This window comes from Marmota marmota, unplaced genomic scaffold, assembly GCF_001458135.2.
Source record: "Marmota marmota marmota unplaced genomic scaffold, marMar, whole genome shotgun sequence".
NCBI lineage: Eukaryota > Metazoa > Chordata > Mammalia > Rodentia > Sciuridae > Marmota > Marmota marmota.
In genome coordinates, this window is record NW_026000211.1 from 20,076,012 (window position 1) to 20,093,786 (window position 17,775).

Here is a 17,775-nt window from a genome sequence, read left to right on the forward strand (position 1 = left end):
GTATTCAGGAGTTGTGAGACCATATCAAAAGAGAAATGTGTGTAAGAGAAGCAATAGAAGAAGAGAACAAGAGAATGTTCAGCCATCAGCTAAAATTAATAACAAAAGAATCTACAGGCCAGGAGTCTCAGAAAATACCATGAATGGTAAAACACACACACACACACACACACACACACACACGCACGCACACAAATAGGAACATTATATTCAAATTGAAAAAAAATACAGAAAATGTATAAGGAAGCTGCTGAGAGATACCAAACTTATAAGAATTAGAGCCACTATCTGCTGAAATAAAGCAAACAAGAAGATGGTAGAGTCAAATACTTAAAGTGTTGAAAGAGAAAAAATTTTTTACTAACCTAGAATTCCCTGTCCACGGTTATTCTTAATAAAGGAAGGAGAAATACTGTGCTTCATAAATATGTTTAGTCCTTTGAAAGAATCAACTATTGCTCTTATTTTCCCTACCCTTGCTTGAAATATTCACTACTGTTCATTGCAATCATTTCTTTAATCAACAGATTATTCAGAAATTGTTAAATCTACAACTGAGGATACTGTTTGGCAATAGACTTCCCATAAAACGAGTATTAAAAGAAATTCTTCAAAGAGAGGGAAGATGATACAAGTCAGAATTTCAAATCTCCATATAAAATGAAAATATCAAGGAAGAAATAATTGAAAGTAAAACAAAATATTTTATATTACACTTATACTAAATGTAAAAAAAAGTTTTATTTGTAGGCATGCTAACATTGCTTAAAAATATGCATTAAAAAGCCTAGTTTAATCACAAGAATGGTGAAAGAAAAAGAATACTTGATATATCAAATAAAATGGAATTATATAAAATGCTCAATTTAAAGCCAGACAAGGTAGAAAAGAAGTAGGACAAAGTAACACAACAATAAATATAATAAAGGGAAAACATAAATACTTGCAGTAGGTTGCATTGTATCAGAAATCATTTAAAATAGAAATGTTGTAATAAAACCATTAAAAAGATATTATCTAACTGCATTAAAATACAAGTCCCAACATATCCTGTCTACAAAAATACAACTTAAATATAAAGATTCTGGTAGTCTAAAGTTAAAGCAGTGAAGAACAATACCATGCTTACACGCATCAAAAGAAATCTGGAGTGCTGGGGATATAGCTCAGTTGGTAACGTACTTACCTTGCATGCGCAAGGCCCTGGGTTCAATCTCCAGCACCACAAAAAAATAAACAAAAGAAATCTGGAGTAGATAGATATACTTTTGATGAAGTAGAATTCTGAGGAAATAAAATTGTCATAGAAAAAGAAGGAAAGCACATGATGGCAAAGAGGTCAGTCCTCCAAGAACAATACAATCCTAACTTGTGTGCAACCTAACCATGAAGGATCAAATTACTTGAGAATTACACTATATAACCAAAAGGAAAAAGAGGCAAATCCATTATGGAAAATTCAACACCCTTACTGACACCACCCATCAGTAACCCATAGGTCAAGAAGACAGAAAATCAAAAAGAATATAGTTACGTGAAAAGAATATAAAATAAAATCAATATAAAATAAAAATCAATAAGACTTAATTGACATTTATAAAAGAGTCCATCCAAAAAGTAGCAGGACACGTACTTCTCAATGTCACAGGAATGCTCACCAGGACAGACCACACTCTGAGCTATAAAATACATCTCAACAAACTTGTAAGAATATAAATCATACAAAATGTTTTTCTCTGATTGTAATTAAATTAATATGGAAATGAATACAAAGATTACTACAAATTCCCAATTACCTGGAAATTAAGCAACACACTTCCAGATATCATTCGGGTCAAAGAAGAAAAGCCAAGAGCAATTTTAATATATTTTGAATTAAAGGAAAATCGTTAGCTTTCTGTTGTGACAAACTACCTGAGAAGAACAATTTAAAAGGAGGACAGAATTATTTTGGCGCACAGAGGTTTCAGTTCATGGTGACTCAGATCCATTTTTTCCTGGTCCTGTACTGAGGTAGAGCATCATGGAGGAGAGGGCCTGCAAAACCAAGCTGTTCACCTCATGGTGACAAGGAAGCAAAAGAGAGGCAGGGGATGGTGGAAGCAGGGTCCCCACATCCCCCTCAAGGGCACAGCCCCCAATGACCTATTTCTTCCATCTATGTCCACCTTCTGAAATTTCTATCATCTCAAAATGCTGCCACCAGATGGGGACCAAACCTTCAACCTCTGGCCTTTGGGGGACATTTAATGTCTAAGCTATAACATAAATATAACATAAAAATTTGGGGGGATGCAGAAAAAGCAATATTTAGAGGGAAATTAATATCATTACATGCACATATTGAGAAAAAAAATAGCACAATGCAGAATGGAAGGTCACCAACTCCTATTCCACTACAACAACAAAAATTCTATACCCATCCACAGATAGTTTTTCTTTTCATGAGCCTCAAGATTCAGGTAGGAGATTGTGACACCTGGGAAAGGAATATTGAGAATGCAGGCCTGGAAATAATCCCACTCCACAAAAGGCTTGGCTGTAGTACCATTTCACCAGGCCCTATAACCAGAACCATCTGTCAAGGTATCATGCACACTAGTGCCTTGAAAGAAAGGCTTGTCTGCTGTCACCATCAATCTTGTCAGTGGACCTGAAAGTTATGCTGTTAATTCAGCTCTAGCCACACCCCATCCCAGCTATGGTCCAGCTTTTTACTGCTGGTACAAATACTCAGTGTGAGACTTGCCCCTAGTTCACAGCACTGGAATTATCTGTCCAAATGAGCCTCTGTGATGGGTTTCCCAGCCTCTGTCCCACAGAAGATCTCGAGGAGGTCCTGTATTAACTTTGACCCCTGTTACCCTTGTTGGAGAACTATCCTGCTTTGATATAGCCTGGAAAACCCATGACCACCAAGATATGCTCACTAGCCTCTATCCATAGCAGCTCTGAGGGGGCCCAGTCCCAGCACCTGTGGCATTTGCTGCAGGTAGGGAATTGTTCTGCTTTTGCAAGGCATTGCTAGGAAATGCACAGATGCCTTGACCACAGGGCCAGGTTCACTGAGCTCCACCACACAGAATAAGAGAATGCCCAATCTAGGCTTCAGTGCTTCTCACTTGCAGGTGAAAAACTATCTCCCCTGTGTAAGGAACTGCTGTCCCTCCTGGGACAATGGGACAGGCTTTTGGGCTTCAGTCTCAAGTCTCATTTCCCATACAACCTGTGTATACTCCTTGGTTCTTCCCCAGACGTCTTTAATCTCGGGCACCATGCCAACCTTAGAACCCTAGAAGATGTGACTAACCCAGACCTAGGGTACCCTTCAGTGCTGAAATGTGTGTACCAGCCATGGGCTCTGCTTAGAATTCCAAACAGGCCATGGGTTGTAGTGCCATTCTTTTAATGGTGTTTTCTGAAATATAAACTACTATTTTAAATATTTATTATTTTTCTAGTTTATTCAGATTATGTTTTTGTTCCAATAAACTCTCTGTGCCATGATCATGAACACATCTTTCTGTGTTTTCCTTTAACAGTTTTATTGATTTGCCTTTGACATTTCAATCTTATATCAATCTCAAATTAGAGTACAACATAGGGTAGAGAAAAGGATACATTTTCACATGGATATCAATTGATGACCCAATAGAAATGATTGAAAAATTCACTTGACCTCCCTACTGATTAGTTCCTATGTTTCCATAGCTTTATAATTTCTACAGTTTTATAATAGGTCTGAATATGATAATGCTTTTCTTTTTGTTCTTAGAAATATCATGTTTTTGTCTTTTTCTTCAAAATACCTTGGGGATGTGAACACCAGAGTTCCTGTGTGAGGAACTGAACATACCCTCAGAACAATTCAGTGGATGAATATTTTTTTCAAAATTTAACATCTCTGGCAACTGACCTAAGGGCATGTAACAAATGGAAGATCATTTACCCAAGCAAATCTTCTAAATACTCTTAAGAACAGAAAAAAGATCTGTGGCATTTGACCTATAACTTACTCCCATCTTCCCTAGGCTTTGTGACACTTTCTGTATTCTGGGTAGATGTGGTAAAGAAAAAACTCATTCAACCCTAAGCTTCCACTCTTGTGCTTGGTTTTACACAAGAAGGAGGAAAAACTCCTAATTCCTCCTCCAGTTTCCTGTTGTGGAAATTCTATTTTGTATGGGTATGAGCCACTTCAATTACCCAGTTTCTACCCACAGGATAAGGGTTCTCCACAGCAAAAGGAATACTCAATTTTCCTTGTCCTAGATGGCTTGTAGGAGCAAAGGTTCTATGCAAGAAGGAACAAATCAGGAGAACCATAATCTACCATCCCTCCTTCCATACAGAGTAAAGACGTCACATTGGTAGAGTGGTCTACTATCTCCACCAACAGCTCCTATATAGTGGCACAGTTGTTCTGTACATGGGGCCAGTCAGGTCACAAGGACATCTCTGAGACACATTTATTTGGTAGAAAGAATGTAGAAGTTCATGAATAAGGATACTGTTTAATAAAAGAATGCAAATCGAGTGGTAAGCAATTAGGAGGGGAACAGTAACTTGAAATTTATAGGAACAGAAATAATGGCATACCATCCCTAAGAGAGAGCAAGGAAGAAACGTGAGCCAACAGGACTCCTGGAAATCTGTGTACATGTGCTGTGTACATTATTTGATTGATTCATTATCAGAGCATAGCATGCAAGAGACTTGAAGCATTCCTCACGACACAATCAAATGTATCAGCAAAGAGTAGAGGGCTCTCTGGTTCAAGGAGTTTAGGCACAAATTCAAATCATGTGTGGCTATGCAAAAAGCCACTCATAGCAATAAAGAGATAGAAACTATATAAAAAAAGTGAAATGGGCATTTCCTGATTGAAAAGTATAATTAGCAAAATGAGAAATTTTATACAAGAATTCAACAATTTGAGCAGGCAGTGTTGTGGGGCAGGTGGCTCAGAAAACACACAAAATCCCAGTTTTGTGCAAATTGAAGAGTCTTTATTTAACTGGTCAGCCGACAACTTTTCCCTCAGGATCCATAACTGCCTCTGCGAGGAACAGCCCCAAGCCTGAGCATTTTAGAATATTTAAAGGCAAAAACCACATCTGGGTTGATGTGGCTGTAAGAAAGCAGGTACAGAAGCTGAATTGGGGCAATTAGCGAGACAATGCAATTGGTGCATTGGTATTTCCCAAAGAACTTTCCAGGTTGGCATAAAAGCAGGCAAGCAGAAGGGAAGTGGGTCAAAATGACCGTAGTTGAGTACAAGTTAGAGAATGGTTACTAATGTCTAGACGATAAAACTCTGACAAGGTACATTGCCCAAGAAAAATGAAAATCAAAGAGAACAATTTTACATTGTATAAGAATTGCTATTTTGTGTGCCAAGTATGTTATGCTAGGTCACTATTAATGGGTACAGAGGTGGGGCTTTCCCCTGGGAGAAGCATTTCTTACATGATATGGAGTCTCAGGGTAAAATGGAGTCTGTTTGGCCATTGCCCATATATCCTGGCCCATAACAGATATCACTATCACCACTAGGACTGGAGATCAAAGAGAAAAAGTTGGGATCATTAAAACCCAGATCTTTGGAATAGGTGCCATGGCTCAAGAACTCCAACCTCTGAGAACAGCACACAGCCAACTTGGTGCTGAAACCTGGGACCCAGAACGCTGATGGTGAGGTGCTTTCTAGCTCTGCTGATTTCTTTAATTTTGACAATACGATTGGTTTTGAGAGTTACAGTAATCCTCAGCAATATACAAGCAATAATTTCCAAAACTCCGCGACCATGCCTGTGACCATCAATAATACTAAACTCTATCCATACTATGTTTTTTCCTAATATAAACACCTATGATAGTAATTAATACATTGATTTTGCAGTAAGATAAAGCTGTCTCCACACTTTAATCCCTAACTTAAAAATATGTTTTTATAACAAATAGCTGAGCCTCAGTCAATCACAGCAGTCAAGACTGCTGACTGTTTAGACCATGTCCATATAAGACTGCCACAGTCTGGCTGCAGCAAAATAACCAGGGGGTGACGAGCAACTTGTGTACATTGATACAGCAGGAGTGGGAGCTGTTTATTGTAGGACAGGAGGGGTATATATACATTACACACAGCTTATCTTAATTAACATAAACTAGATACAGCAGTCAACCAATAAGGAATCTCCACATTTAATGGCTCGCTGGCGTTACTTCACAAACCACTCCCTCTGGCAAAATGCCAGGCGCCATCCTGACTTGTTTACAGACCCTAACATAAGACAAAAACCTGATCATACCGTGCCCATATAGAGTAAATACTCAGCTATAACCAGTCAAACAATTTCTGTGCATCACTTCCTTTAAAAAAAAAAATCTATAAATCTTGCTTGCCCATGTTGCTGGATGGAGCGCTCAATAGCTTATGTTTCTGAGTGATGCCTGATTCATAAATCATTCTTTGCTCTAATAAATTCTGCTAGATTTAATTTGTCTAAAGTTTTTCTTTTAATAATAGTCATAATGTGCAGACTGAAAAGTACACCTACTGCCAAGGTTAAAGCTGTTACTGAGGCAACACTGACATAAACAGCTATCAAACGGTTCCCTCCAGCTTCCGTTCTCCTGCTTGCTCTCCTAGCAGAAACTATTAGAGGACTGACAAATAAGAAATGCTGTTTCTCCATATATCAAGGCAGAACAAAAGGGGAGAAGAAGGTTTAGAACTGAGCAAATTAAAACACAGACACACATTTCCTGTGCCATTGCTCTGGGAAAAAAAATGATTCCATGAAAAATAAATCACTAATATTTCTTAACGAATGAAATGTTAGAATATGCTAGGAGTTATCTTCATTTAATTGGTGATGTTTATAATCCCAAAATATAATAGGTCTTGGAGTTTCTGTTCATGATCTCTGACAACCACAGTAATATTTCTAATGTTCAGACATTAAAAATTAATGGAGAAAAAATTCCATTTAAGATTGGGTTTATTTTCTGACATTAGTTTTTATTTTCTTATTGTAAATGTTGAATATTTTACTATCTCAGATGAAGGTTGAATAATTTTCCCTTCTTTATTACCGTTATGATTTATATATGAAGTGTCCCCTATAACTCTTGTGTGAGACAACACAAAAAAAGTTTAGTGATAAAATGATTGTGTTATGAGAGCCTTAACCTGATCAGTAATCCACGGATCTGGATTAACTGGGCAGTAACTGTAGGCAGGTAAGATGTGACTGGTTACTGGGAGCATTCCTTGGGGCTTATATTTTTTCCTGATCTGCAGATTGTGCTCCCTCTCATATTCTCTCTCTCTCTCTCTCTCTCTCTCTCTCTCTCTCTCTCTCTCTCTCTCTCTCCCTGATTACCAGATCCTGAGCTACTTTTCTCCTCCACACACTTTTGCCCTGACCTTGGGCACAACAATGGAGTTAACCATATATGGACTGAGATCTCTAAATCTCTGAGTACCAAATAAATTTTTCACCCTCTAAAATTGTTATTGTAAAGTCTTTCGATCACAGAGAAAATAAAACTGACTAAAATACCTCTGTTGCTTTTTTGAGTGTCATCAAAAGCAAAATTAACAAATAAGAAAACAAAACTCAAACAGGAATTCAAAATAATAGAGTCAGGTAAGATTTGTTCACCTATTTTTATTTTCTTGGGGACGGGCCACTATCAGCACTACTCCCATCACCTTGTCAGACATTTGGGTGGCCCCCACTCATCACTGTATTGGTAGTAGTGTTTCTGGGTGCAGATCTCTCTCACATTTCAGGAGTCAGGGAAACAATCACCTTCCAAAAGTGACATAGAAGCATATTTCTGCTGATTCACCAATGCTCTGCACCACAGTCTGTACCCAATATGAGGTGGGGTCATTCCAAAATGCAAGTAGGTACTCCAGCAGTTGGGATCATTGACTAAGTCCAGTACACAGTGGTACATTACAGTTTCACACCTAACTCTCCCATACAGAGTACATGAGACATCTTACGTACATAGTGTCTTGTACACCACAGTGGTTACTTCAGATGTTCAATGCCAGGTAACAACTTTGATTTGCACTTTTTTGCTTCGTTTCCAAACATTTCCTTACATTGTTCATGATAATCATTATATCTCTTTTCATATCAGAAAGGCTTGCCCAGGCATGGCCCAGGCACAGTATCCCATTCTCCACATACACATCTCCTGGACATGTAGGTGAAGTTCCAATTGCTCCCCTCTGGAAGGTCATTCATTTTCTGTTTTCTACACACTGTACCTGATGGCATGAATTGGCAGTCTTTGCAAGAAAGCCCAGAAAAACAATCCAAGGTTTAGGGTGCAGTTTCCAAAGCAACATGGATAATTTGTACATAGTTTTAAAGATACACACACACACACACACACATACACACACAGAGAGACCCTTCTGCAACTGCACCATTCCCATAGTGCTTCTTTATAAAGATGTATTATGGAATTGTTGTATTGTGCACACAGCTTATTCTTAGACCAGTGTTCAATGCTTTAGCATACTTGTGATAATTTTAGAGGAGGAAAAGTTTATTTGGCATTCACAGTTTCAGAGGTCTCAGTTCATAGAGAGCTGGCTCCATTTTTCCAGGCTCAAAGTGATATAGAATATCATGGCGAAAGGATGTGGCAGAGGAAAGCAGGTAAGGACATGACCAACAAGAAGCCAAGAAAGCACCACTCAACAAGGACAAAATATGTACCCCAAAGGCACACCACCATAGATGTCCTACCTTCTCCAGCTATACTCTACTTGCCCACAATTAACATCCAGTTAATCCCTATCAGAGGATTAATGCACTGATTAGGTTAAAACTCTCATAACCTGATCATTTCACTTCTAAACTTTCTTGCATTGTCTCACACATGAGCTTTGGGGGACACCTAACATCCAAACCATAACACACAGGTATAATTAAGTTGGTAATTGTAATAAGCGCAGGGTCTCTGGTTTAATTCCTAGGACCTTGATCCACTTTGAGTTTTGTGCCTGGTGAGAGACAGGGGTTTAAATTCATTTTGTTACATATAGTTTTTCCAGAACCACTTGTTGAAGAGGCTATCTTTTCTCCAATATATGTTTTTGGCGCCTTTGTCTAATATAAGATAACTGTACAATGTTTATAGCAGCACAATTCACAATAGTTAAATTGTGGAACCAAACTAGATGCCCCTCAGTAGATGAATGGATAAAGAAAATGTGGTCTATATACACAATGGAATATTACTTGGCATTAACAGAGAATAAAATCATGGCATTTGTAGGTAAGTGGATGGAGCTGGAGAATATTATGCTAAGTGAAGTTAGCCAGTCCACCCAAACAAATGCCTAATTTGTTCTGATATGAGGATGCTGATCCATAATGGGCATGGAGGGGCATGGAAGGAATGAAGGAACTTTAGATAGGTCAAAGGATAAGGAAGGGAAGGGAGGGGGTATGGGGGTAGGAGAGACAGTGGAATGAGATGGACATCATTACATGTATAAAGTACACGTATGAAGATGCGAATGGTGTAACTACTTTGTGTACAACCAGAGATATGAAAAATTGTGCTCTATATGTGTAATATGAATTGAAATGCATTCTTCTGTAATATATAACAAATTAGAACAAATAAATTTTAAAAAAATTAAAAAATTCAAATATTGCTGAAATCAGCTCTGACCCAAACTTTTAAGTCTGTATGCAAAATTCCACTACTTCCTGGCCTGACTTCCTCTGCTTAAAAGTGCAAGAATAAACTGATTTTCTCTTTCAGACATTTTTTCTCCCTTTAATGTGTTTTTCCTTTGGTAATTTCTATACAGATATCCTCAGTCACAGAGCTTCTTTTTGTCAGCAACTTTCTATCTGTCAATAAGCCCATCACAGCATTCTTCATTTCTAATATTTTTGATTCTAGAACTTCTTGTTTCCTTCTTATAGTCGATTTCTTTGCATCTGTTACCTGTATATTCTTTTTTATTTTTTAATGTGAGATTTTTTTTATACCTTTACTTTATTTATTTACTTTATGTGGTGCTAAGGATCAAACCCAGTGGCTCACATGTGCTAGGCAAGTACTGTACACTGAGCTACAACCCCAGCCCTACCTGTCTGTTCTTGCAGGCCATCTACTTTATCCATTAGAGTCCTGAGCCTTGTACTAGTCCATTTTGCATTACTGTAACAAGCTACCTACAACTGGATAGCTATAAAGAAAAGAGGCCTATTTGTCTTATAGTTTTGGAAGTTCAAGAGCCCACACATGATGATGGTCACCTTGCTGGCACAGTCCTGAGGTATAGGACATCACATGGGAAGAGACAAGGTGCACTTTTATATACTGTCTCCCTATTATTATAAAGCCCCAGTATTTAACCATGGGGGCTCCAGCCTGATATAATTTTAATCTTAATCTTAATCTTAATCACTTTGAAAGGCCCCACTTCTAAACATTATAGTTAAATTAATTTTCAGCCCTCTTAATACCTTACAATAGGGATTAAATTTCAACACTGGAATCCTTGGAGGACACATTCAACCTGTATCCAATGTTGTTATTTTGATTTCAGAGTTTGACAATTGCAACGTTCCTTCCATACCCAAATCTTGTTCATCATATTTCCTTTGTTTTATCATAATTATAAAAGAGTATACTATTTTCTTAAACAGCTACATTAGCTCAATCTCAAGGAACTTGTAGTTATTTGTACTTTAGTTTAAAATTTTTCTAAATTCCATTTGATTCATCTTTGACACAGAAATTATTTTGAAATGTACTGTTTTATTCCCAAGCAACAGAGTTTCTGTAGATAAGTTCAGTGCTATCAACTTGTACCATGATTCTATCCAGATTAGAATAAATAATTTTTAAAATTTAAAGTCTGAAAGTTTTTTTTTTTTTTTAAGATTTCCCTATGGCCCACCATGTAGTTGAGTTTAGTAACTAGTTCACATGCAGGAGAACCAAAGTGAATTTGTCAATTTTCTGTATACTACTCTTTCTCTTTTGTATCTATTATATTGTTTGTTAATTATGTGTTGAAGATTTTGTATTGTGTGATTTAGTGTCCTATCACTATTGAGAGAGCAGGTTTCAAGTCCCCTTCTGGATGGTCATGGATTGGTCTATTTCATTATTTTACCTATACTTTTGAAATTACTGAAGGGACTGCATACAAATTTAGGACTGTCATATTTTAAGTGTGATTAGACTTTGATCATTGCAAAATATACTACTTCTAGTCATGTGTCATGTCTTAAAGTCCTCATCCTATTAGTAGGATGACACCAACTTTCTTTGGTTAATATTAACATGATATGAAAATTTCCAAGCTTTTGTATACTCTGAGTTTTTATTTTTAAGTTGTGTTTCTAATAAGCAGAATAATGCTATATTTTATACTTTACTCATTCTGACTTATTTCAATCTTCTTTATATAATATATCAGTTTTACTAAGGTCCTGTGTATACTAAAATCTATTACATTTCCTTTTTATATATGTATTGTGTTTATTTTCCTCAATTTTGACTATATTTGTAGTAATTAAATATTGTTTACTATAACTTTGTATTCACTAAATTTCTTATATTATTTAGTCATTATTGTTTTAGTTGTTACCCTGGAGATCATAATATTATTCTCAATATAGTCAGATATGATTAATTTATCATTTATAATACTCTCAGAAACTTAAAACTTTTAAATTCTATTTCATGAATCCATAGCTTTTGTAAAGTGGGTTTGATTTTTGTTCTGTATACATTTTATAATCCACAAGACATTATTGGTATTGTTTTGTTCAATTAAACTGATTCTCGTTGCTCATCATCTGTTTATTCCCATTCTTGTGTACTTCATACCCACCTGCATATCATACCCACTCCTCTTTCTTTCTGATATTATACTCTTCCTGGCTAAAAAGTAGCATTAGTATTTATTTGAGTGCTATCCAAGGAGGATTTGTATGCCTAAGGAAAATTTTGTTTTCCTATGTTGAACATGAATAAATTATTTACACCACAAAAGAACACTAAGTCGGTAATTATAAATACGGAATAAAAAATGTTATTGCATTGTCTACTACTTTTGTTATTTTGTAAAAATAACAGTCTATTGTCGATCCTTTTAAAATATGGCTTTTTGCATCTAGCTGCTATTTGGATCTCCGTATGGCTCTGCATTTCAACAGTGTAAGTATGACATGTCTAGATAGGTGTTTCTTTTATCTTGCTTAGAATTCACTGAGTTTGCTTAAATAACAGGATGATATCTTTCCATACTTTTGAGAAATTCACAGCAATTAAATCTGTGAATATTATTTCTATTTAATTTTTTTTTCTCCTACTGAACTGGGAGATTAGTTTTAAAATGTTAGACTCTGTTATGTTTTATATAATATTCAAACTACTACCTTATTTTTGAAGATTTTTTTCTCCATAATTTCTATATGTATAAGAATTTTTAACTGACTTTTTTCAGTTAACTAATTTAGTATACTTCACTCTCAAGTCTATAGTACTACTGTGTCACTGATTTCTTTTTATAAATATTTTATCTTTTGAATATACATTTGGTATTTTGCATAGATTTAAAAATTTGCTGAAATGAAACTATCTTCTTTCACATTGTGATAGGTTAGAGAATAGTATATTTTTAGTAAGATACATGTACCCTTCTAGAGTTTTAATGAAAAACACCAATTCCTCTATTTCCTTAGCACTGAAATACAACAGGCAATAAAGTTCTGAAGATTGAAGTTTCAAAACTAATTTTCTAGCATGTGACCCATGCACATCAAAAACTTTGGAGGGACTTAGAGTGGAAATAGTACATGTGCTAGAATCAAGCTTTTCTTAGTTCTTTAGGAAACTAAAGAACCAGTTTGAAGCCTAAGTCTTTCCCTTTAGCCACCCACAGAGAACCTAAACTCAGAAAATATGATGTGAGAAAAATTGATTTGGATTTGATACCTTTATATTTTTAACTTTTTAAACTAGTCTCTTCCAGGTACATAGAGGTTTTCAGGTTCCTCTTTCCTCAGTAGAGACCCTCTAGCTGGATGGGCCAAGTCTGATCCTTAATTTATATCCAGAATCATCAAGATTTCTAGTGGGGAAAAGAAGACCAAAATTCATGATTGTTTCCTTCTCTATTATTTTAAGTTCTCCTATTTTTCATTTTCTCCACAACTTTCTGACTCCTTTACAGCAGTAGTTTTAAAAATATATTTGCTATTATATAGATTTATCCTAGAGTAATAATTTGCCTGCCAAGCCTCACCATACCCTACACCTAGATATGAGAGAGTATCTTCTGTGTCTCATTTCATAACCAAAGGAACCCAGAAGTTGAGTGACAAGTGTTATTATCATCCTCCCTATTCTTATTTTAAAGAAAATTATCTATAATTTAGTACTTTAACCAAGATGGTGAATAGCAGTGTTAAAATTCAAAAGTTTGATGCTTAAAGACTTCTAGTTCCTACATATTAGCAGAATTTGTACAGTAAGAGTTGTGCTTTGGTCAGGAAAGGAGACCTGGATCCATAATTTTAAAGCGAGAAAAATAAATGCAATAAAATAGGGAAAAGATGTTGAAGGATAGAAAAATTGCAGAAGACATTTGCTACTCTTAACTACTACAGTCGTAACTGCTGGAGGTAGAATTCCTTCATGGGGCTGACTTGAAAAGAAGAAGAAGTTGGTTTATTTGGACCCAGCTGACTCTAGAACCACTCCATAATGTCTATGACACAGAACTCTGAAAAATAGGTACTGTTAAGCTGTTGGTGCTAGAAACTCAGGATCCTGGTTGAGGACTCAAAGCTGTGAGGTACTCAAACTGTGAGGTACATACATCTGACGGCTATGAGGGTATCTATGAGGCTGTCAATAAGGTTGTTTCTGGTAGTGACTAAGGAGAAAAAAAAAAGATAAAGGTTTGGATTGAAACCAACTACTATGTTCAGTCTACAGTCTGTTATAAAATTAAAACTGACCTCAACTGGAAATGATCAGATACCCAGTTTTAGGATTTCTACCTTGTTATTCCTATTAGCAGACACTGTTGGTACAGCAAAAGTCATTTTCCAAAGTAAAATAAAAATAGGGTAGAGTTTTAGAATTGAAAGATGTAATTTTTAAAAACACACATGATCCCATGAAAGAGAACTTAATTAAAAACTTACGAAAAGATCAATTTCAGGAAAACTAAAACTTCAACATTCTTAAAATGATGAAGAGTAGGAACATTCTACAAATTACAAATCTAATAAATAATGCCTATCATTCTGAAAGAGAATGCATCCCAAAGTTTCCCCAAGATATATGTTAATATTTATATGGTCAGGACACTAAACTTCAGTTCTTCAGAAATTTTATTACCATTTGGATGATTTTTCTTGAAATCAGTACTGATTTTTTTCCCAGATTAAGAATGATTTTTTTTTCTTTCACATATTGACTGTTAACATTTTATGTCTCTTATTTTTAATTTCAACACTTCATTTTTCTTTCTGATATCGAGTCTGAACATTTTGTAAATTCTTTTCAATTTTAATCTCAAGATTTGTTTTTCTTCTTATTGTTGAGTCTGAATACTTTGTTGTTTCATAAGACTGGATATTTTTTTCCCTTTTTTCTTCTATATTTTTGTATGTAATAAAACCAAAAAGTAAAACATAAGAAAAGGTCACAAGAGAATGATATCCCATTTTGATGGGTGAATAAGTTTTCCTTCCTATCTCTTAGGGGGTGGGCCACTATCAACACTGCCTCCACTACCCTCTTCCTTGCAGTCAGGTGGGGCCCAGTTATCATTGCAATGGCAATGATGTTTACTATTGCAGATACCCCTCATGTTACAGGTCTTAACCGAACAATCACTTTTTAAATGAGACATAGGGACACACTTTCTATGCAAGCAGATACGTTCTGGACCACATTCTGTGCCATCTTTCACTTCACCAATATCAGGTATGGACATCCCCAAATGGAAGTCAGTTCCCCAGCAGGTGATGCCATTGAACTGAGTCCTGTGCACACTAGAATGGTCTCCCAAAGAGGGAATTAGAGTCACATTCTCACACTGAAGTCTCCCACACAGGATGTCTGGAATGTTACATTTTATGTATGTAGATCGATGCGTGCCACAGTGACCAAAGCGGTCACCTCGAGTATTCATTTTCTCATAACAATTCAAATTTGCATTCATTGCTGTGTGGCCAAAAATATCCTTGCACTGTTTATTGCGGTCATTGCATCTTTTATCATGACAGTAGGCCCTGTCGTTACAGAGATTTCCGTCTTGCATATGTACATCCTCTGGACATTTATGGGATGTCCCATTGCACCACTCTGGAAGATCACATTCATTGACCTGTTGTCTACACACTTCACCTGCAGGCAAGAACATGCAGTCTTTGCAACAAAGTCCAAAAGCACAAGTAGACCCCTTACTCAGAGTACAGTTTGAGAGACAGCATGCATCTTTTGCACAATATTGTAAAGGTCCACAGTCACACTCCTCCTCTTCTTCAACAATTCCATTCCCACAGCGCTTCGACATATCTTTTGTCTGAACATAGTTGCGTGCACAGTTTTGGTTTTGTACAGTCATTTTCCAAAACTCAGAATAACTGCAGTTGCTGAACTTTGTTGCAAAATCCTTATCCTGGCCCATTATACATGACTTTTGCCCACATTCACATATATCAGCATCATGAAACATACCTAAAAGATGACCTAGCTCATGGGCTGCATTGATTGCAAACTCATTCAAGGATTTGTTTAGGTGAGTAGCAATTATACAGTTGTATCTCTTTGTACATATACCATGCATGTAGGCTTTACCAGGTTGTCCACCTAATCTTGAATTTATGTAAAGATGCACAGCATCATGTGATAGATGAGGAGAAAGGCTTTTTGCCTTCCATTGACTAAATGCTGACAGAGATTTCTGTATGTCATCTACTACAATATAGTTTACTTCAGTCCAGACCTCAATACCAAGTAATAATACATTAACATCTATATCATCATAAATGGAATCCACTACATTTGTAGTAATAAATATTTGCTCCTGTATCTTGGATATATTACTTTGAAAATGAAGGTATAGGGTATGATCCACTACCACGGCTAATCTAACATACCACACATCAGTCCACCATCTCACATAAGAATTCTGCTTCAGAGTGAAATTATCAATCTCTTGAAAGTCTAGTTTGCATGCTATTTCATCTTGCATAAAGCCGGATCTTCTTGTTAGGAATTCTGTCTCCTCATTATCCATTTTATAAACCAGATGTTCAAATGAGGTAGAAAACTCCTTGGGCATGATTTCATAAGCAATGTTGTTTATCTGTAACATTCCTTGAAAGCCTCCAGAACAAGCACTGAGGGAAACCAGGGATTCTGGGTCCCCCTCCACATAACCATGATAATAGCAGTCATTCTGGATAAAAGGTTGATCCTCAAATAGAGAACCTTGGGCTGTGTAGGTGAACACTGGTAGGTGTTTGGACAGCAAGTGTTTCTTGGCCTTGATATGGATAATGTGTCTCTGGCTCCCAAAATGCAGGCTATAAGAGAGCCAACCTGCATGCTTCAATCCTTTAGTAGTGCCAGTTACCTTCAAAGGAATCACTACCTCTGGGGGGCTGTGATATTGGGGGTGCTCAGCCTGGGTGAATCCAGGATAGAACTGAAATACCCCAAGCCAATGTAGCAAGAAAAATATCTTCATATTTGATGAGTCTTAAATTCTAGTGATTAAGAAATCACTATTACAGAGTTATCGGTCCTAATGAGATAAAGACAAGATTGAATTTGCAGTTGGTGTGCTCCTTCATCTGAAATGATCATTGCACTGTGTTGGTCTTCAAGGAATTATCAGGGTTGAACCATCACAACTGCAGACCTGTAAACAAAACAAAACAAAAACAACAGTGTATGGAGGTTGGTGAATTAGAGGGAAAAAGAAGTGCAATAAAAGTGATGTGGATGATGAACAAATATTAATTCAATATACTATTCTCTGGATACACGAATAAATATGAATAATCCCACAATAATTAGTTAAAATCTAAGGATCTCAAGTAAAAGATGACCATACATCTTAGAATGCTTGAAGGATTCCAGTTTACAAGGGTTGAATTAACATAAGCATGAATAGGTCTTTTTGAAAGCCACTCTTACATCATCTTTAAATATTTTTCTATAGTACTATTTAAAGCAAATAAGAATATTATAATAGAATATCATATACTCAGTGGTTTAAAGAACACAAATTTATTTCTTACTATTCTCAAGGCTGACAAGCACAAGATCAAGACAATGGCAGATAGTGTCTAGTGAATACCTGCTTCCTGGTTTTTAAATGCCCTCTTTTTTCCGAACCTTACATGTTTAAGAGCAGGGAGCAATAGAACATGTTCTTCTGTCTGTTCTTATAAGTGTTCTAATCCTATTCATGGGGACTCTAGCTTCATGAGCTAATTACCTACCCAAATCTCCACCTGCTAATATCATTACATTGGTGGTTGGGATAAAATGATGAATTTGGAGGATGCACAAAAACTCAGTTTACAGCATTAAAATCACTGAATTTATGTTCTTCCTTATGCACAATATATTTATTATATATCAACAACCCTAAAGTATTTTTGTGCAGAATAGTTCATATTTAATTTTTTCTATATTTTATTGGTGTATTACAGTTGTATTACACTGGGATTCATTGTT

At 36.2% G+C, this 17,775-nt stretch overlaps 1 protein-coding gene across 1 annotated transcript; it reads right to left on the bottom strand.

Moving 5' to 3' along the window:
- Positions 1-14,770: 14,770 nt before the first annotated feature.
- On the bottom strand, positions 14,771-16,777 carry LOC107142641 (disintegrin and metalloproteinase domain-containing protein 29-like). Its single transcript, XM_015486082.1, has one exon. The coding sequence runs from the start codon at positions 16,775-16,777 to the stop codon at positions 14,771-14,773; it is 2,007 nt and encodes a 668-aa protein (XP_015341568.1).
- Positions 16,778-17,775: the final 998 nt, after the last annotated feature.

Excerpts from the sequence above, each read along its gene's own strand:
- LOC107142641 (XM_015486082.1), bottom strand. The coding sequence starts at position 16,777 with ATGAAGATATTTTTCTTGCTACATTGGCTTGGGGTATTTCAGTTCTAT.